This window comes from Arctopsyche grandis, chromosome 2 (genome assembly GCF_051622035.1).
Source record: "Arctopsyche grandis isolate Sample6627 chromosome 2, ASM5162203v2, whole genome shotgun sequence".
Taxonomy (NCBI): domain Eukaryota; kingdom Metazoa; phylum Arthropoda; class Insecta; order Trichoptera; family Hydropsychidae; genus Arctopsyche; species Arctopsyche grandis.
Window position 1 is genome coordinate 16,615,130 of NC_135356.1, and position 22,953 is coordinate 16,638,082.

The following is a 22,953-nucleotide window of genomic DNA, read 5'->3' on the forward strand; positions in this document are numbered from 1 at the left end:
TGTATATATGTATGTACATACATATATGTATATGTATAGCCAGCTTAGTGCAATATTATACGTACATATTTTTGGCAATATGAAAATTCGCCCGTTAATTATTATTTCTTTCGACAGCATCGTGAAATTTTCTATATATTGTCCGAATTTATTGTCCTGACTATGGATATTAAAATGTGGACGTGTGCAGATAACTTTAGAACGGCCACGTGGAATCTTCAGGGCCTGGCCTTTATGGCGGTCGTAAAAAATATTATGCCTATCTAAGGCCAAACACCATAGTCTATGTATTTTCACAGCTTTGTCCCCGTGGTATATGGTAGTGTTTCTGAATGTCCATTCAGAAGCACTACCTTATAGCACAATATTCAATAATATTTTGATTATTTTATGAAAACATGAATAAGTTCATATGTACATATGTAGGTATATTTGTATGCATGTGTGAATTATGTATAGCATACATTTTGCCAAAAAAGTTTTCGGTTTCTCTTGGAATTGAGATAATTTATTAATTGTTTTTTGTTTATTCTAGATTTTTTAAATATTGGATTATGTTTATTTTTCAGAAAAATAAAATCAGAAGAGTTCGTTAATATGTGTGTACATGTACACACTTGCACACAATTTCAATAGATAAAATTATGTTTTCGTATAAAATTTTGTTTTTTGTATTTGTGTATTTTGAAAATGCAATGAAAATTCTATTTATTTTAAAAAGTTACTATTTTTTCAAATTTGTTGTAATTATAATAAAGGCTGTGGAATCGGAGTCGGAGTGGCGGAGTCGTAGCGTTTCAAGCGAGGTTGGCATTTTTTTTGTTGTTTTATTAAATTAATAGTAATATTATAGACAACTAGAGTCTCCAATTTTATTAAAGTAAATCCATAAATCAATTGCAATTTAATAATATCTTTATAAACAATATAAATAAAACCGTTGAGTTGAACATATGTACATACATATTTTAATGTGTAACGGTAAAACCCATTCTTTCCTCCGTCTCACACTGTTTTTGATTTTTTTATTAAATTGATTTGTTTTTGTATGAAATTCATATATGTACATACATATGTACGCTATGAATGTATCTTACTTTTTGTTCATACCCATTTCATTACCAAAAATCCAATAAATTGGGATACATCTCAATTTTTGGTGATTTTTTTAATTCGTTTAATTTTATATATTTTTAAAATCGCTATCATTTTTACTAATAACAATTTTATACGTTGATAAGAAAGGTCGATCTTACTGAAATCGTTCAAGTTGAAGTTTGGAGTCGGAGTCGTAATCGAATCATAAGATAAAGTCGGAGTCGGTAAGTTTTGAAACGACTCCACAGCCCTTATTATAATATAAATAAATATTATTTGCGTAGCAGGGAGTTTGGGAGCAAGGGAAAATCTGTTAGGTGAAGGTAAATAAAGGATTATTTGTGGAACCACAATTATAACGTGCATGTTATTCAATCAATAACTTCTGACATCTAACTGAAATTTAATGAAAGTGTTTCTTTTCCAAAAATCGACTCATAAAGCGTTATCACTTGAAAGTTTAAGCGGTTCGCGTTTGCTTCGTTTGATAACGATGTAGCTGTCTGAAAGTGTTCTTTATCAAACGGATTTGAAACATATCAAACTACATATGCACAAATAGTGTACTGCGTTGAAATTTCCAAGAGCCATACACCATTTGTTCGATCGTTCGGTATAGGGGTCGACACGATGTATCAAAAATGGCGGCGGATGACTTTCCGACACGCGGTCCCCTATCGGCATTTTTCTCCGGCTCTCCTGGGGTCTCATATCTCATTATAATGCGACGTCTCGAGCTGGCACTGCTTTCGACGACCCAGTCCTCCTGCCGCCACTGAAATATGTCACCGACCCACCTGGCCTTATTGAACCTCATAGCACAACTCAAATACAATATATTATTTTACATATTATATTTTAATACTATAGTTTAATTATGCAATGTTCTACATATTTTGTCATGCCTTTATTCTTTACTTTTTAATTTGTTTTCCTCATATTTTTCTTTTTCATTTTTGTAAAAATCTATTATTGGACTCGGATGTTATATATATTATTTATTTACTATTTGTTTTTTTTATACATATCTATGTACATCCTGTCTGTTGATTTTTCAATTAATAAAATAAAATAAAATAAATAAAATAAATTGTATATATGTAGGTATGTATGTATGCATGAATTGTAAAGGTCGTTCTGAAATATCCACGACTATACGATCTTAGTCCAGCGATGGCGAACCGTGTCGAATTTGGTATGTGAGAGAATCTTATTGGAGATTGATTATATGGAAAATAAAATTTAGGTGTAAAGCGCCAATTTTTAGTTATTAATCAGTTATGTGCTGCTAAATTCTATTAATCGGCTCCCACCTTAGCGAAAATTCCCCCCCCCCCTCGAAATATATTTTTTTCCAAATTTAAATTTATATTTTTACTGTGCATTATTTATTATTTATTCACATTGCATATATTCATTCCAAATGGTATTTTGATGGTTATTTTTGAGCCAAGAATATTGTAGGATCCCATGAAATCAGTGGTTAACCTATCAAATTAATGGTCATTACGTCCGATATGTGCCTAGTACTTAAATTTATGTGAACAAATTGTATTCCTGAGTGAAAATCTTCCTTGCGCTGAAATTCCATTAACAATATTTAGCTTTTCTGACCGTTTCAGGAAGTTCATCACGATTATTTCCTAGGATGTTATCAATATAATCTATTATCAATATAAAAATAGTACCCGAAACAGCCGCAAAATTTTTATTTTATCCACATCAGATCAGGTATTTTGATCCGGTGAATATTCCATCATAGGATTTCGACTGAAATTTTTCTACGTATTACATATTTTTAGTTTCCGTATTTCAAGAATTTGCTCTAGGAACTAAAATTATTTTAGCAAAACCTGTGGCAGCACATCACTGGTAGTAACTTTTACTAAAGAGAATATTGTGGTCGAACTTATATATTTTGAACAATTTCAATTGAAATTTATTTAATTTTTTATATACATATCTTCAATAATACTGTATTTGGATGAAAGGATTTTGAAAATGTAAACACATTTTAATATCAGGCCTTGTCGAAAAAAGGTTGTGTAATTTGTAATTAGGTAGTGGGCAATGATTTTTTATATGGCACGGGGCAGCTTTTCTAATTTGAATTTTAAATTTTAAGACAAGTGAGCAAAAGAAGGCTCGTCACTGCTGAAGCGTTTTGAGCTCACGTGCCCTAAAATCTAAAATTTAAGTTAGTAAAGGTTTCGGTTGAATTCGGTCGCCTATTTATATATTTCTCATATTTTTAAATGAGCTGAGAATGAGATGTGATTGTTGGAAAATTCTTCGATATTGTAACTCAATTAAAAAATAAGGCAGGTGAGGTGTTTGAAAGTCACTGTCCAAATACGTAGAAGTACATAGAGTATGCACCAGTTTACCAAGTGGTGCGTACTTTCATGTGTAAACCATACATACATATATGTATGTACATATGTACATACATATGTCATTATTTAATTATTTATCATTTATAGTTATGTAGGTCCAAGAACGTGTAAATATGTATATATCCGGGTGACGTCTAGTATATCTGTTAGCTTTACTTGCATGAGCTATCAAACTTTACTGGCTCGTGAAAATTGAGCGTGTTCTAAGTGCAGTCGTACTGGTCAACTCGTCGCAAGTTCTGTTTACACTGTACGAGTACTCAATCGAGTGGTCTTTCGGGACGAGCCCACTCTCATGTGCAAACTCACCTGTTCTCGCCAGCTGGAAAAGTCTACTCGCCATGGGAGTCTCGACGAGCATATTTGTTGAAACCAACCGATGGAAAATGGGGTAGATACGACCCCACCTGGTAATGAGCCTCGTTTGAATTGGCTATTTATCTATGATATATCGACGAACTAAATTTTAGATCGCGCGATTCAGGAATGCCTTTGAAATTGTTATTATTAGTACCCGGGGGTAGGGTAGGTTCGCACCTGTAGGGTTGTAAATATAATAGAAATCTACCCCTAGCCCTTCGTCCTTTCGCTAAGTTCCCGTGTAGTTCTCGGGCGAGGTAATATCAATGACACACCCACCATTAAATATAAACATAATTAATTTGTATACAGTATGTACCTATATTATATGTATATCTATACAATAATATAATATTATATTTATGATATTGCTATCGATATTAAATACCTGGTCGCGTCTTTGCCTATTACGGAAATTCCTATTGGGAAATACGGGGAAACCTGTTGCCCTCATCCTCCCCGCCAATCTCCCCTGGAAACTCTCAGTTTTAAATCGGAAATTTATTTAGCAATCATCGTTTGCTTGGGGGTTGAACAATTTGTACAAATCTTTTGATCATTTTTAGAAGAAACAAACGGAAGAAATTAATTTATTATTGATGTCCTTTTATTAATATTTATTAAACGGAATACGTCGAAAGAATTCAATTTATTCGAAATTCTTTCGTTTCGAGAAATGGCTTCTTCAAATTGCTTCCTTCTACATAATTAAACAGTTTATTTTGAATTTGTGACATTTTCGGCTAGGAAGCCAAGTTTCAAAAACCAAATATGAACGCTTTCTATACAAGTACTTGCTTGCTGCAAACTTTACGAACCCAGGTAATGTTTCGAACTACTAAAAGTTAGTCTGCAACTATTTAAGTGAATAAATATCTTTGAGCTGACTATAGATACATTACATTTATGTATGTACGTAATAGTGCTTCCAATCCCGGAAGGTTACTTCAGCACCGGGATTGCGGTGCTGGGAATTTACGATCCCGGGATCCCGGTGCTAGCACCGGGATTTCAAATGTATAAGAAAAAAAGTTCAATTGCATGTTTTCATATTTCAAAAACGTTCCATTGCATTTTGCAAACTCTTCCGATGATTCACGCAAAAAAACTCCCATATTGGTGTAATTTTGAGAGTTTGGCTACATTTTTTAAATTTTCGGTTCGCATCCATTAATTTCTAAGATTAAATAAAACACATCCGAAAATGTAATTAAATAAAGTAAAAAAACATCACTTTGATTCATTGATTCATTTTTTACAAATAGTTTGTACCGTCTAGTAATTATCCATCGACACAACTGAAATTTCTTTCTATTACAAGTAAGAAATTTCAGTCCGATTTGATGAGTGGTTTGGGAGATAATTTAATTCAAAAACTTGAAAAAAACAAAAAAAAAAAGAAAGAGGACACCTATAAGAAGAGGCACCAACTTAAAAATTTGAAAATCGTGTATCAATCGTGTACCAATACTAAGTTTCATTTGATAAGTGATCAGTGGTCGATTTTGAGTTCGAATTAGTTAAAATGTGCTTCAAATATCATTGCGGTTGAGCACAATATCTGTGACACAATACAAGCCGTTCATACCATTTCGTGGAAACGGCAAGCCGGCGTCAAATCGGGTGGAAGAAACGGGTGGCAAACAAATAGACTATGACTGTCATTGCTCATCCCACCATTGTTCATTATATAATGTTGTTTTATGTTTTTTTCCATATTATTTTTGTAAAAATAATATTTTTAAAGAAATTTCTACCAGCACCGTAATCCCGGTATTCAGACTAGTTTCAGCACCGGGATTCACGGTACCAGAAAACACCGGGATCCCGGGATTGGAAGCCTTATTACGTACCTATGTATGTATATATAAAGTATGAAATAATGCATATATAGTACAGATGTACTTATAATGTACATATACATCCATACTTATCAGTTTCACTTACTACATTCATTCTAATCAGGCCCGGTCCGAGGGTATATGGTACCCCTAGGCAGAGTGGTTTTCAGCGCTCCCCCCCTTATTTCTAACAATAAATTTTATAATAGGTAAATGTTGAAGAAAAAAGATCTTGCTCAATGGATATAATTGCCAAACCGTATAATCACTGCTGATTCATAGATGATCTTAAGATGGTTTTTATTAGCTTCAGTTTAGAAAAGCTCCTTTCCACGCTCGCCACATGATATTTATGTAATTGATTATCATGTAATTGATATTTATGTAATTGATATTTGATAGCAACCACGACAGTTATGTAATTGTTTGACAAATTTTATTCGTGATTCCTTGATATTTGATAGCCGACTTCCTGCGTTCCTCTTAAATTGTAATATTTTATAATCAGTATTGTTACTTTGAGTATAAAAATTTAGTTGAAAGAAAGCCATTTTTTTCAATTTGACTATATAAGACTGCATTTTAATTGACAAAATGATACGATTCTACCTATACATACATAAATACATATATTGAATAAAAAAGAGATTGTTCTTTCGAAATTGATAACAGGATTCAATGGATATAATGCAAAACGACATCAATGTTCATTACACATATGTATATAAAGCCTCGTTATTGGCTTTATATATGTGTAATGTCATCGACCCGCTTGTTTCCCCCACAACCTCACATTAAAATGCACGATGCATTTGGAACACAACTGCAACGTGACTATTTAATAAATGTCGACTCTTCAATTAATATGTAAATGATAATGGCCACGGAAACATATCAAATTGCGTCAATATTAATATACTATCACTCAAATAATTATAGCGTTCATAGCTCGATGTTAACGGATATTGTATCGATTAGTAGCACATATTATAGTGTGTATATGTATATGTATGTACATATATGCATTTTATGATCCTCGATTTCCTTTGTGTTCATAAGCTTTGTTATATTACATATTTAAAGCTATGGCAGGTCTCCTTTTGTTAATTTTTCTTCAGATTTTTATCATTACAATGTCATTTTGCTATCTCAGTTTTCGAGGTTTTTCTCCGAATTTACTCGTTAGCTGGCTAAATTTGATGAATTAGTTTACTTTTTTCAACTTTTTCAATCTTTATTAAACAATATTACAATTATTATGAGAATATAACTTTAAAACAATAGACGATTTTGGAAATTAGCTGTATAAGTTTTATAAAATTTATATACATATATATGTTACTATATATATTTACCTTTGTACATTCATAGGTTGCCCCAAAAGCAACACCTATGATGAAACTTGTACGTATATATATATTTTTTTATAAATGTAGGTATATTATAAATTTTGAAAATGTATTCAAATAGTGGTAAAAAATTAATGGTAGGTTGTCAATTTGGTGAGAGCCATTTCAACAACGAAATCGAATAAAATGGCAAATTCTGATCGGAAACGAACGACTTGGAGTCACAATTATTCAAGTCTGACCGGCAGCATTACAGAATAAATACTTTCCAATCGAGGACAAACCAGGGATTGAACTCTGGACCTATTAGTGGTTAGCATTAGTGCATTCAGGATGTACATATGTCACTATGACCGAAAAATTAATATCTATTTTTTATATGCAAAAAAAATATATTTTGCCATAAAATTTTAAACAGCAAAATAAAGTTATTTAAAAATATCTCATTTTGCAAATTTCAATTAAATTCAATTGTATCAGGATGAGAAATTTAGAAGGAGAAAGTTGTTTGTTTCATTTTCGACGAGAACAAATCTATCCGAATAGAAACGGTGAGAATTGATGCAGGCTTTAATCCTTTACGCTCCCGCAGGTGTCGTGAACGTGTCAATAGATAGCTACCGTAAGGGATTTAGTCCTTAAGGGAATATTACACAATCGAGTGCGCATTGCCTTAATGAACTCTGAGGAGAAGGAGATGGGTTTTCCTCGTCCCGAGTCTAACCTCCCAATCTAATTTATTTACTCGACATCGAGTCCTAGAAACGAGCACTACAATGTCAACAAAAAAAATGTAATCGATATTACGAATAAAGAATCAAAATGTTATGTCGTGTTGGTAATCGATAGTAAAAGCTGATGACAATATCAATGATGATATACATGCTTTTTACTTTGAAATTTGCTTTCTACATAGTTGAAAAGAATGTAATCCAGCTTATAATGATGGGTTATAAATGAGAAATGAAGTTGTGTGCTTCACATCACAATTATTGATAATAAACGTTTGTGAAATAAGCGAATGATAAATGTTTGATTTCATTGGACATCGGCGAATAAGTTTGCCGATATTTTTCCAAAACGATAAAACGAAAGTTGGCATAACTCATGTACGTATGTAGATATATGTACATAATTCAGAGCCGTCATGAGAAAATCCAGGCCCTGGTGAAACTACGAACCCGCTCCGTTTTTTTTTACTATTACAAGCTTTTTTTAGCTTTACTCTGTTAGTTCAGTGACATTTCTCCCCGTCAAAAAGTTGTGTTTTGATTTTGAACCACTTCCACTCTTTAAGTCGTTTTGATATCTTACCGACATATGGGGCTAGCTAACATTGAAGGAAGCTAATGTCTCCGATATGAAGCTAGATGAGTTTAATCATTAAAGAATTCATTAAAATTTACATTGGAATTTTGTGTCAAATCGGAACGATGATAACTCGTTTTCCATACACTTCTTTCTACCATCCCTTTACAACTCATTGAACAGTGGTGAAGTCTTTTTTCACTCTTATTTACTCTCATATCATATAAACTTAATATTAGCTTTTATACTTTCTAATATTCCTTTTTTAATTCACTAATTTTTCATTACAAATATGTACATATGTACGTAACTTGTTGTCATAAAAATTAGCCGTAATTTAAATATTATAAGATATGACCCGGGGTTTTTCGGAGTGCGGCCCTAGTTTTTCGCATCAGCTGATACCCTCCTCTCGTTAGGCCTGATACATACATACACATATACATACATATGTACGCCTTTGATCTTTGCAATCAATTTTTGACCCATTCCGATGACAATACATATCCTATCAAAATTTGAGTGGATCCCTAAAAAAAAATGGCAAAAATATTAAAAATTATTTGAATCGTTAACGAGTGTAATAGAAGCGTTGGAAAATTGTATCTATTTACTTGGTTACCATATCAGTCATAGTGTGTTTTGAATATGTTTTGTCTTGTTTGGAATAAAAAATGAAATAACATTTTTCAATCCACTATATTTGTTATTGTTTCTTTTAGTTTACACGTACTCTACGGAAGAGTTCCTTTGAGTTTCAGATATTTTGACGTAGCAAATAAATATGTTCGTGGAAATCGTGACCGCACATGCGAAACGCCCTTAACCGGCAACACTCAGGCCAAAAATGTCCCGTATTAAACACGTCTCGTGGGATCTCGCAATTTTGCTACGTATCTCCAATTTTATTTTTCTTTTTTTGCAGTATTTTTCAAGACAATATTTTTCCTGTTTCTATCTCTAGTATGGATTCCAAGATTGTAACGTGATTCCGATGTTAAAATTGTTATAAAACGAATATATTGTTTTTTCAACATTTATTACCTATGCATTTACATTTCACACGCTCGTTCAATTTGAGGTGTAATAATGAAATTAATTACAGTACCAAACAAGCCGCAAGTAGCATAGTAAGTTAAGAAACATTCGGCGATATATGTAAATTCAGAAAAAAATAACGATGAATTCCAAATAATCATTGAAACGACTTATTATAAATTTAAAAGATTCCCTCCAGATAAGGAAAATGACCGAGTTTTCCAAAATAATTATATATTTTGTAAGCTTAAGTTGTTTTTACCACCGTGAAATAACTAATCGGATGATTGGCGCATATGCTACAGTTGAAATGTATCTTCCAGTTGTAATACATAAATTTTGATAAGCTGGTATGTATTCCATTTAACCTGGTACCAACTACGGTTAAAGTTGAAGTGTATTTTCAGTTGTAATATATTTTGATAAGTTGGAATATATTATGTCTAACCCACGTAAGTTGATTCAAATGTCGAATTACATTCCAACTGGCCAAAATATATTACAACTGAAAATACAGTTCAACTATAAGATGGATAGATCAGGTTTTCGTGAAAACGTCACTCGACTCGTAAATTGAGTTGGAAAGTCACATTTTTGTCTTGAACACATTCTTAGAGATATCGTAATACAGTACTTATTACCTTTATTCGTAATACCTAGCAAATATTAACGCATTACTGAATTCTAAAGCATTTGTAAAATATCAGAGCTATCAAAACTCAATTGTTATATTATAGCTGAATCACATTGGTGAAAGTGTATTTACGCTTGTAGAGAAATAATTTACTATTAATATTACCGCATTGTTGAATTCTAACATAGATATATAATTTACTAGTGGAATAGTATTCGAATATGAATGACCTAAAACGTCAATTGGAATATATTATATATTACAACTGAAAATACTCTTCGACTGTAACACATACATATCTACATTGAATTGATTACATTCATAAAAGTTCACATCAAATGAACGAGACGGATTATAACATTTATGCGCTACAATGGCTTAAATTGAATTGGGATGAATGATACCAAAATATACGGATTTAATTGAATTATTTTTTTATTAACAATAGTCGTGAAAACTAATACATTTTTAAAGATGATTTTATGTTTTATTGTGCATACATATTTATATATGTACTAAATAACTGCTATGTAAATAGATAGATACTTATTTAGAGTGTTGTTGCATTGTCGTGGTCTCTTGAGAAGGATAACTACTTCTAAATGATGTGCTTTGCATTTATGGGAGGGAAGGGTTGACTAGTTATCGGGTGAGTATAATGGATATGCGGATAATGCGGTAATAATTTCGGAATTAAAGATCTTAGGAATTTAGAGACCCATTATTTTTAAATAAAATAAAAAAAAAAATCTATTTGACCCCATTTCATTGTCGCTTATGTACATACATCATTCCACTTTTAATCTCATAAAATTTATAAATAGACTATTTTTTAAATTAAACATTATTGGTGAATTTCTTGCAGAAAAATTATTCTTCAGAAAATCTTTTCGGCAGATAATAAGTCTAAAATCTATCAAACTTTTTTACTATCTAGTTTTTCAATTTACACGGTTTTACGAAGTAAATATAATTGAAATGGTTTTACAAGCTTTTTATATTGTGATTCACACCCTGGACAAGTCATATGTTCAATATTTGCATTTTTTCACCCTCTCGAATCGATTTTTTATGCTTCTCAGAGAGCAATGGCTACTTTCTGGACCTGATACCTCGTAATCCTGCTTCCATCAGAAGTCCGAAGTTCGCGAAGAAAATTTTATATTTAATTGCCTTATCACTTCTCCAGCTGGCTTAAAACGTCCATTTTTGCGATTTTTATTGCAGACATGGTCCTTAAAATAAAATCTTAAGAAAAAGTTCTATTTCCTATAATTCCCGTTTTTGATCGATTTTTTAAAGAACCATGTATTTTTTTAATGTCATTTGGACCGCTTATCGCAGTAATTTAAGTTATTTGGAAATTTTTATCTCTCTCACATTTTTATCTATCAAAATAATCCGAGTCCTGCTTCCTTCACTTGATTTTTTTATTTTTAAATAAAAGAAGATGCATTCTGCCACTTGATAGGACACTTTTAACAAGGGCTTTTGAATTGTTGCGCCACATAATTTTGTGATTGTACCACTGGCATCAAATCGAGCCTTCTTTAACTTCTAGATGTTCAGACTATGACCTGCACCTTTACCACCATGCATATTGTTGAAATGTTCTAACAACTTTGATGGTTTAAGATTAGGGTTTGAAAACATCTTGGAACATAAGATGCATTGATGCGTTGTGTACCATCTTTTTCTGTTGTACAAGTGAATCCGTAACCAACATAATCGTCTTTCCACTGGCGTTTTTTAGACACGGTGAGGTTTACTACGGTCAAATAATAATTAATAAATAATAATTAGAAATAACGTATAAAATAATAATAATATGTATTTCAAAATTTTTCGACAAAAATTCTTACTTTTGTGTGATGATTATATCCTATTCGGGCTATAATCACTGAAAAATTAAGTATGTACATATTTATTTCTGCTTTAAAATGGTAGATAACGTTGGCAATCCAACTTTCATGTGTGTACACATGCTAGTCTCGATAAGTTTTTTGCTATCTATCTATCTATCTATAGTTTTTAGTTATCAGCCACTGTCGCAAAAACAATTGTAAACAATATACTAGTGGAGACGACGGTGTGCAAATTCTGAGAAAACTCTCGTTATTATTTGAAATGAGAAATGAGGAGAGAGCTTGAAGCGATATCCTGCCATACATTATATTATTTTAGTTATAGGTACCCGCGCTTTCGTCAGGAAAACAGTTGGCCGATGTCATCGAATATTAAAATAGTTTTCAGATATCACAAAACTAAATTTATATTGTTAGAAACGCCTCCCGCACCCCCTGATATGCCTTCTCGCACCCCATGGGGTGCGCGCATCCCCAGATATGAACCACTGCTACAAAAGACAAGTTGAAAACGTCTGCTTTGTAATAGTATTAAAATTTTGAACGGTTCTAAGTCGTCTTCTAATACTTTAAAATAGATACATATGGTATTATACACACATATTCGTAAGTTCGATTTTTTCACACTCTGTTTTAATGTCGGCAACTTTCTCAAATTGCCTCATATATATTCAAAGGCGAGCGTCGGCTATATATCCCATTTCAGGCACATAGGACTTTCAACGCCAACTTTAATTTCGTACTTGACTTCATACGCTTTTTAACTACATACATATATGTATGTATATTTTCGTTTCGCATATTACCAGCATATACGCGTGTACATATGTTTAATGTTATTCCACACTCTAGGCTGCTATCGTACAAAGTGGGGTAATGTTGAAGGTTCAAGTTATAATTCAATGCGGCAATTAGCCGCCGTTAATATAAGCGGTCAATTACCGACTCGCTTTCCACCTGCGATCGCTCGCTTTGACGCGTTTTCCGCATTTTCACCCGAATGGAAACATTTTCCGACACAACATCTAAAATACATTTCGCAGTGTTTTCAAAATTTTTTCATTAAAAATTGTTGTACATATTAATATTTTTTGTTCGTAGGTTGTATGTACATACATACATATATGTTTGTAGGCCGTCCAAAAAGTTATTAAAGTGGTTTTATTCTTAAACATAATACTACTCATAATAATATTAACTTATGCGGGTGTTAACTTTTTGAGATTTGTTTTATTAGATGTTTAGGAATTATACTTTGTCAATTTGAAATTACTCTTGCATTTGCGAATATGGATTCGGATAAATTAAAGGGGCATACATACTAACGTCAAATTATTATTTGAAAAAATCTTGATAGTGTTAAAGTTATCAAAGATGCTTACAGTAACAACTTTTATAAGTGTTTATTACAATTTTTCCAAAGTGACATTACAAAGTAGTTCCAAGTAGTCACTATGTCTAACCAAAAAAAGAAAAAAATATCCAATAAGATGAAAATAAAATAAAACAAAACTAGTATAAATATTACAAATATAATAATAGAACACGTTACGATCTCAAATTAAACAATCGCTCAACCAGATCAGCATATTTTAGATTAAAGAAATCCAAGTTAATAGAAATCTGGTTGAGGAGCTTGATGCCTCTGGCAGCAGGTGGCGAAACCCTTAAATTGGTACGTGCCTCAGGAGAAGACAATAAATTGCGGTATCTAGTGTATCTGAGTTGGCTGGGAACATTGAAGCTCAATTCTGCAAGAATTTGAAGATTGCTCACCAAACCAACCAGTAATTCATAAAAATGTTTCCCAAAATATGCTCTACATCGTGACTCGAAGGAATTATAACCTTGTTCTCCCAGTAGGTAAGCACTAGGATAGAGCCAAGGATAGCGACCGTAAACTATCATGTACATAGGTATATCTGAGAAACTTCTTATGTACTCTCTTGATTCTCAAACAATGGACCCTATCATTAGGGCTCCATATAATAGGAGAAAACTCAAGAATGGTGGTTTTTATGGGTGGCGACCGATCGAAATATGTTTTCACTTAAATAGAACATGCATGTGCTGAAAAATAATGCGCTTAATTTAATTTTGTCTTTCTAATTATATTTTATGAAAACCTTTTGAGTGATTCGTGTATATCTTATTTATGAACGGATGTATAATATTATGTAATGGGGTACATTGAAAACTTTGAAGATAAAATTCTTGCGGTAACGGTTTTTGTAACTTTTACGTAAAACTAATTTCACTTTAAACAAGACACACTTAAGCTATAAACAAAAAATATATTATACATACTTATACATATGTAGTTAGTTGCCGTGCGCAACTAACTACATATGTATAAGCCCTAATAAATTAAGCCGCGTCTCAGTTATATATGTATTATACAAATGTTTGTATTGGTTGTTGATTTCTCAAGGCAATGGATATGGAACGTTTTTATATACCAAAAAATAGTATAGGATAGATATTTTTCAAGTATGTTATCAGTTTTTAGATTGGTCTCAGAATTTAATAATTTTATGACATTTTTTGTTGAGATGATTTCATATAAAATAGGAGTTTTCAATTTTTTTATTTTTGAAAGCCTTTTTAATTTTAATCTGCCTAGCCTAGACGATACATTATACCTTTATAAATAGCACAGAAAATATCGATTTAAAAATTGGAGAGCTTACATATTTCAAGAACTTAGAGTTCGTTAAATTTTGGTTTTATTATAACATAACAATTCGGGAAATTAAAATTGTCTTTTCACGATACAAAAGCATGTCGCAAACATATATCTTGACGTCAATTTTAAATATTTATCCTCCTTTTTGTACGAAAATGTAGTCTATCAATCTTGTAACTACATATAACGATCGTCGAGGCCCGTATTTAATTTTTACGAGTGGAATTTTCATCGGGAAACCACCACCCCTTATAAAACCATCCCTTATCGCTCATGGGACTCGCGGATGAAACGTCAATTAGATTTAATAATAAATGATGTCATTCGACATGCGAGCCCCTAATGAATATTGATCTACGGTCGATAGCGATGTCGTTAGCCGGAAAGCCTCTCTAATATAATTTTATATTATAATATTATACAATATTAGGTATATGTGCGTATTATATAATACATAGAAAATACACATTGGCTCTGAATCTTGTTTGATAATGATTCCCCGACTCATAGCATTAAGCTCAAGACGATAGTCGATTTCCGTAAAATTTACCGACACTATCTAACTTTGTACATCGCATAATATTCTGATTTCACCATTTCAGTTTTCTATTATCAAATACAAAATATGATTCAGTCATTATGATGATAACAACGATTCTGATAATCCTAATACAAATATATAATGGATTTTGACGTATTCACTATTAATGACATATGTATGTATATGTAATATATACATACATACATAGATATTATGAATATTGAAATATGTAGACTATCTATTTTCTTTTTTTGTAATATGTATGATTTTTCTGATTGAACATGTGTTGTACGACGTATTAATTGCGATGATTTTTCAGGATGGTGATATTTTGCAATTACTAATCAAAATAGAACGTTATTTATATATTTAGATATGTACATATCTTCAGAGGAAGGATTGTAAATAGGTTTTTGAGCTCTTTTTCCTATTATGCTGTAGATTAACATTAGACTAATATAATACTATGATTACTAACCAAATTAAATTAAATTGTAAAATAGAAAACGATCAGTAGATCAGTAGCTATTAAAATAGATATAAGATGTATTGTGAATAAAATTTCGTAATAATAAAAAGCATTTAAAAATCAAAAATCAAAATATCTTGAGAGAACAAAAATAAAACTTTATATAATCATTCAACTCTTATAATAAAGTTTTTGCAAAGTTTTATTTTATTTTTGGCTGTCCATGTATTTCTCAATAATGAAACAGTTCATTTATTTATTGAAAAATCAACAGGCCTCAGATGTAGAAATTCATAAAAATAAAGAATAAATATAATAAAATAACATTTGAGCCCAATTATATATTATTGAACCACTGAAATACTCATTATATTTTACGACTATTTTTTCCATGCATATGTATATGTATATGTAAGTAGTATGTGAATTCCAAAAATTGTATACCAATTGAGTACACATATTATAAAAGTTTCATCCGTTACGTTTTATATTTGGATATTTTGTTAGGTAAACTCTACATATATATATAACAATATCTAGGTATACGTAGATGTACATATATATATATATATATATATATATATATATATATATATATATATATATATATATATATATATATATGTTTCTTTGGTGGAAAGAGAGGGTTAATTATGATTATTATCCGAGTATCTCTCGCCAAGCAGAAGAAGATATTCGTGGGAGTTAGCGCGCAAGCCATTCTCCCCAGCTAAATGAATTATGTATACAATGTGTTTTGTTTTCCCTTTAACCGAGCAGTAAACACTCCGGAAGGAGATACTGGACAAAAACCTCTTTAATATTAATTATAACACGTCTAATGAATGTAAGTGTAATATTCCGGAAAATCTTTCTCGTAATTGTCGCATTCATATTTTCTGCGTGAAAATTGAAAAAAAACGAGTCCCCGTATGTGAATCAACAGGTTTTTCATATAAATTAATGTTTCACGAGTGACACTTGATTATTAAATTATATTGCGTAATTACGTGTCGCAGTCGGGTTTAAAAGTTTGTGTGCGTATTGATGATTTTGAGCTATGGATCATCGTGGTTTAGTTTTGCTATAATAATATCTATATCAGTATGAAATACATACATATGTACCTATGTATGTATAGCAAATTTAAACAGTAGCATTCATGTCAATACTAATTCATTTACCTAGTTCCCGATTTCAGTTCCTGTTTTGATTTCAATTGCGGTTCCCATTGGGATTCCAATTCCCAATTCCGATTCCCGATTCCAATTTCAGTTTTAATATCCAATTCCTATTTCAGTTCCGATTTACAATTTCTATCTCAGTTCCAATTCTGATTTCGGTTCCAGTTTTGAGTGCAATTTCTATTTCAGTTCCGATTTTCGATTCATAGTATTTCGGTTCTGATTCCAATTTCGGTTCCGGTTCCGATTGCGATTCCGATTCCTATTTTAGTTTCAATTTCCAATCCCCATTTAAGTTCAGATTTTGTTTATTAATAGTTTATTAATAGATTTGGACCATTGTGGCATTACAGGAAGAACCTAATGCGCCACAATGGCCTACATTTAACAAAGATATAAATACAAGTAAAATTAGTAAAAAACAGAAAAATTAAAAAGAAGAAAACATAGTAAAATAAAATAATAATAAAAAAGTAACAAAAGGAAAATAATAATACAATTAAAATAGTACATAAAAATGTACAAAGGAGAAAGAAAAAGTAAAATAAATAAAACAAAATATGAATAAAAAATAAAATCACAGCGAGGCCCAAATGGAAGAGAGTAGATTAAGATTCCACTCATACATCAAATTCAAATTAAGAAAGTAATGATGAGTGCAGGTTACCAGATAAATATGTTAAAATAATATCCGATAATCTACGCTCACCGAGGTGAAAAATATCGCATTCAGGGACGGCAGCAACGATTTAATTGAGAAGTCGAATAGCTCTAGGTATAGGAGCCATTCGAAAAAGAACTGTGCGAGCAGGAGGTACAACCATTAAATTATGATATCTACCACGCACATAATTATTAGGTACATAAAGTCCCAAATGTTCCAGCAACAACGGGCATGACGTATTACCACGCAGTAGCTGGAGAACGAAACGAATTAACGAGAAGTTTCTCCGAAGTTCAAGGGAATTATACCCAAGCATGCCCAAAAGGAAAGGAGTAGGATAGAGATATGGGTAATACCCAAACTCTTTCTTATATGGAAAACGAAGAAATGCTTTTTGCACTTTTTCGATAATAAGAGAGTAGTTTGCTTCATGCGGATTCCACACAATCGCATTATACTCCAGCTTACTTCTAACAAGCGAGTTGAAAAGCAAGCGAGAAGACATGGTGTTGGAGAATAGCCTAGCATATCTCAAGTCGACGAAAGGAAACGTCAGCGACTGTCTTGATGTGGTTGTGAAAGGTGAATTGAGGATCAAAAGTGATACCCAAGTCGACCATAGATTCCACACGCTTCAAAAATACGGATCCAATGGAATATCTGTGACAATAGAGCGAATTCGCGTGGAGAAAAGCCCACTTCAGCTAATCTGATCATAAGAGCGTCATTATTGACAAGATCAAATGCTTTACGAAAGTCAAAGTAGGCTACATCAACTTGTTGTCCACCGTCAACTTTAGACATGGTATAATATGAAAAGCAGGCAAGATTAGTGGTAGTGGAACGACATGGTGAAAAACCATGCTGCTCATCACACAACAATCTTTTGAACTGCTAAAGAATCAAACGGTGAAGGATATTATCACAAATTTTAGGAATAGCCGAGATGATAGCAATACGTCTGTAATTTTCAACCTCATTTTTAGAGCCACTTTTATGTATAGGAATGACTCTAGATAATTTCCATTTTTCAGGATAATTACCAGAACCAAGAATAAGGTTAAAAATAAACTGAAGCGGCTCTAAGAGCGAATTACAGCATGCCTTCAATACGTCAGAGGGCACACCGTCAGGCCCAACAGCTTCAGCTTCAAAATTGCCATCCTAACATCTCCAAGCGAGACCCGCGGAATATCTATACCAACACCCTCAGTACCAATTTGGGAAGCCAAATTAGTATCAAGGGATGGTGATCTCTGATCAAAAACAAAGCTTAAAATTTTAGCAAAAGCATTAGCGATCTCAGGACCGACATAACTTTTATTATTATATGAGAATTAATGCTCAAGGCCATGTGAAATATGCTTACTCTTAATAAATCTGAAAAAGTGGTGAGGATTAGTTGCGATAGCACTCTTCATCTCTTTGAGATTAAGAGTATAACGCTCACTAACACCACGTTTCACGATCTTCCTAATAATCCGGAATTTCTCATAGTCACGTAATGATTGGCTACGTTTCCATCTTCTATGAGACAACCATTTTGCACGAACATCAGCTATAAGTTTGGACCCAAACCACGGTGGAAATACCCGCCGATGTTGTTCTGAATTAGGATTACTGATGAACCGAGGAACATGACTGTCAAAAATATTATAAAGTGTATTATACAAAAATTCAACAGCATCACCAGTATTCATGAGGTACATTTGGCGCCAGTCAATTGAACGAACCTCATTATAAACCAATTCAGAATCAATACGAGCGAAATTCCACCGTGATGAAGAAACCCCAACAGATGAACAAGCTGAAACAGCTCTCACAGAAAACAAAAACAGAAGCTCAATATGTAGTGCATCATGATAAAGCTCCTCAGGGATGACCGTTCCTTTTGGGCATAGGATCATCGTTGCTGACACTTTAGATTCATTTACCAACACAATACCAAGCATATTTGGACTAATGGGCGAACCAACTTGTACTAGGTCGCAATAGGCAATAACAAAATTAAATTTATTGCGGACATGAATATTAGCACTAGGCAAATTGAAATCATCCATTATTAACAATATGTCACCTTCATTTATGAGATCATGTACATTCATCATATTCACAAACAATAACTCATATACATCATCTTTCGCAGCGGGCGGAATGTAAACCACACATATAAACATTTTCACAAATACAAAATCAACTCTCACCCATAAGTCCTCGCCAGAAGGGGTTTCGAAGTTCTTCAACCTGACAGACCGCAGCTCGAGAAGACTCGAGAAGCAAATAACACTCCCCCTCCACGTCGTTCTAGTCCAGGGGTTCTTAACGGGGGCGCCAGCGCCCCCTTGTGGGCGTTTTAAAGGTCTGAGGGGGCGTTTTTAATTTTTTAACATTTGGGGGGCGCTGCAGGAGTTCAAGTGGGCGTTGTGACGTGCAAAGCGATTTTATGGGCGCTCACAGACTGTGCGTTTGCCTTGCGTTTTGAGGAAACGCAATTGAGTACAGTCGTTACCTCTCGTTTTTATATATATGTATGTACATATGTATATCGCTTACATTGCTGTACCCAAATGAATTTACTCAAAACGCAAAGTGTCAATAGGCCTTATTGCATCATGCACTCCTCTGTCAATTCGTTGGAGATGGTCGCGTTCATTTATAAGCGTTAGTGTATGTAGTGTAGTCTGAGTTCTTCTGCATTAAATTTTTTTCTTCGCAAATTGGCCTTTATTTGAAGATGACAACCAATCAGAAAAAAATGTCGACAATATTCTATTGACTATTTAAAATTCGGTTTTGTTCCATCTCCTACAAATCAACAATTGCCAATGTGTTTAATCTGCCAACACGTATTTTCTAATGAGGCAATGAAGCCATCGCGGTTAAATGAACATTTTTTAAAGAAACATCCGGACAAGAATAATAAAGACATATTGTACTTTCAAGAACCTAAGAAAACATTTGAAATGTTTTTAATGTAATGTTTTTAAGAAGATTTCAAGTCGGAACGAAAAAGGACTAATGGTATCTTATGAAATAGCACAAATTATTGCAAAATGTGGTGCACCACATACATATGGAGAAAAATTAATACTACCAGCTATACGGGTATTCATTAATAATATGATCGGACAAAACCAGCAAGAGTTTCTTTCTTCAGTCCCATTGAGCAATGACACGGTTTCAAAAAGAATTGATGAGGTGGCAAATGATATCGAAATTCAATTATGTGAAGAACTGCAGTCTAAAGAATTTTCATTACAATTGGATGAGAGTACTCTGCGTGATAATGAATCTCTACTACTTGCTTATGTACGATTTGTAAAGAATGAAGAAATTATCGAAGAAATGTTATTTTCAAAATTACTTAATACTGACACGAAAGGTTCGTCAGTATTTGAAACGCTTGAAAATTTTTTCACTGAAAAAAAGATTCCCTTTACTAATGTTATTGCCTGTGCTACTGACGGAGTTATTGCCTGTGCTACTGACCTTAATATAAAACCACGATGCCACCAGCTATGGTTGGTCGGCATCGTGGTTTTATATTAAGGTTGAAGAACGTTGCACCAAATGTTCTAACAATTCACTGCATTATTTACCGTCAACATTTAGTCGCAAAGAAGCTTAATGGAAGACTTCACAAATCGCTGAGTATCTTTATAGTTGTTATCAATAAAATAAAGTCCCATCCCTTGAATGATAGATTATTCCGTCAACTGTGTAAAGAAAATGATGAAGAATTTGAACGACTTAACTTACATACAGAAGTAAGATGGCTATCGAAAGGAAATTGTTTAAAAAGATTTTATGCACTATTTGATACAATTGTGGAGTTTTTGGATGTAAACAATGAAAAAATATGCATTGAATTAAAATTACTACGAAATGATGTGGCCTATCTTTCGGATATATTCGGAAAGATAAATGAAAATCTCCTGAAGCTTCAAGGAAGCAATATCAGTCTTATTAAAGCCAAAGGCATTATACTGAGCTTTATCAACAAACTCAAATTATTTAAAAATAAGCTTCGTCGGTGAGAACTTCATCAGTTTCCTTCTTTACAACAATTAAAAGAAGATATGCTCAAAGATTCTGATTTGGAAACATACTGTAGCCACATTGACGCCCTTATCGAAGATATGATAATACGATTCAAAGACTTGTATGAACTTTTAAAACCAGATTGGATAATTAATCCATTTTTATCAGATGTAGAAAGTGTCAGTCAAAAATTAAAAGAGCAGTTTATTGAGCTACAAAATGACTGTGAAGCTAAAATATGTAGTATTCAATCAATGTGATTATGATGTTTTTTGGGTCCGTTTTCGCCATCGATACCCTCTTCTGTGGAAAGAGGTAAAATTACCCATCGTAGCATTTCCTTCATCATATTTAGTAGAAAAGGGTTTTTAGCGCAGTAACGCATATATTAAAAAAATCCCGAAATCGATTACGGATAAGCCAAAGAGGAGATTTTAGACTGTATTTAACTAAACTCGAACCTAATTTTACGAAAATAGCGCAGTCACATGAGGCTCAAGGATCTCATTCATAATCTATAAATTAATTACCAGAGGTGTCGCTTATGTGCAATCCATAATGGCATCATGAGAAAAATACATATTTTAAAATGAAAAACAAAAAATATGTACGTTGTTTAATGCTACTGTATAGCAGGATTACATATGTATGTACTATGGAAAAAATCTTTCAAAACATTCAATAATATTTTGAGTGGCGAACTCGTGCCGTTGAAACAACATGTATTATATATGTTTTATACAACACATGTATTATATAACCGTTTTGCCTCCCCCTTCAAAACAGTAAAATCTTCAAAAGCGAATCAAATAACAACACATTGGCCTTGTGTGGGAGTCTTTCGTAAAGCTGTAATTTTGTTTGTTAAAGCAACCGAGCAAATGGCTAACCATGACATTTAAATTATGATATAAGATTTTGTATAGCATTTACGACGCTTTGTTTTCAACCTCTAAAATATGAGCTTTATATAAGTTGGATCCTGTATGTGTGTGTGGTGGCCAAAAGCCTCTCTTTTGAGGTGCTCATCTGCCAGACAAGGGACGGATAATCAGAGGAACGCTAATGTAAATCCCAGTGGATCAGTCAAAGAATTAATTGCCAATCAACAAAATAGTAAATAAAACTATACGGTGAATATATTTTTTTATTTTTTAATAAAAAAATCACATTTCCATTGAATTATTTACTTTTAAATTGAAATAACATTATAATGTATCTAATGTTAATATGACATAAATGGCAATTAATACATAATGTTTATAAAAATAATCATGTTTTTTATTTGTTTTTCTTATAATTTTTTATTTGTAAAGAAAATCATTACATGAAATACATACATACATAGAAAATTTAGTAATGTTTTGTGGGGGGGGGGGGGGCGTTGGATAATTTTATTGTGGTAAAGGGGGCGATTCTTTCAATATGGTTAAGAAACACTGAATATGGTCTGTCCCGACGATGCACTGTCCACGAAGA

General features: G+C 32.6%; 1 protein-coding gene across 1 annotated transcript; it reads left to right on the forward strand.

Annotated features, from left to right (window-relative positions):
* Nucleotides 1-20,297: 20,297 nt before the first annotated feature.
* On the forward strand, nucleotides 20,298-22,044 carry LOC143922297 (protein FAM200C-like). Its single transcript, XM_077445522.1, has 5 exons — nucleotides 20,298-20,365; nucleotides 20,433-20,815; nucleotides 20,950-21,466; nucleotides 21,548-21,730; nucleotides 22,008-22,044. The coding sequence occupies exons 1-5, from the start codon at nucleotides 20,298-20,300 to the stop codon at nucleotides 22,042-22,044; spliced, it is 1,188 nt and encodes a 395-aa protein (XP_077301648.1).
* The last annotated feature ends 909 nt before the right edge of the window (nucleotides 22,045-22,953 follow it).

Bases quoted from the DNA above. Each gene is read 5' to 3' on its own strand.
- LOC143922297 (XM_077445522.1), top strand. From the start codon at position 20,298: ATGAAGCCATCGCGGTTAAATGAACATTTTTTAAAGAAACATCCGGAC. The intron at 20,816-20,949 runs GTTCGTCAGTAT...CGATGCCACCAG, and splicing joins ACTTAATACTGACACGAAAG to CTATGGTTGGTCGGCATCGT. The intron at 21,731-22,007 runs GTGATTATGATG...ATTAATTACCAG, and splicing joins ATATGTAGTATTCAATCAAT to AGGTGTCGCTTATGTGCAAT.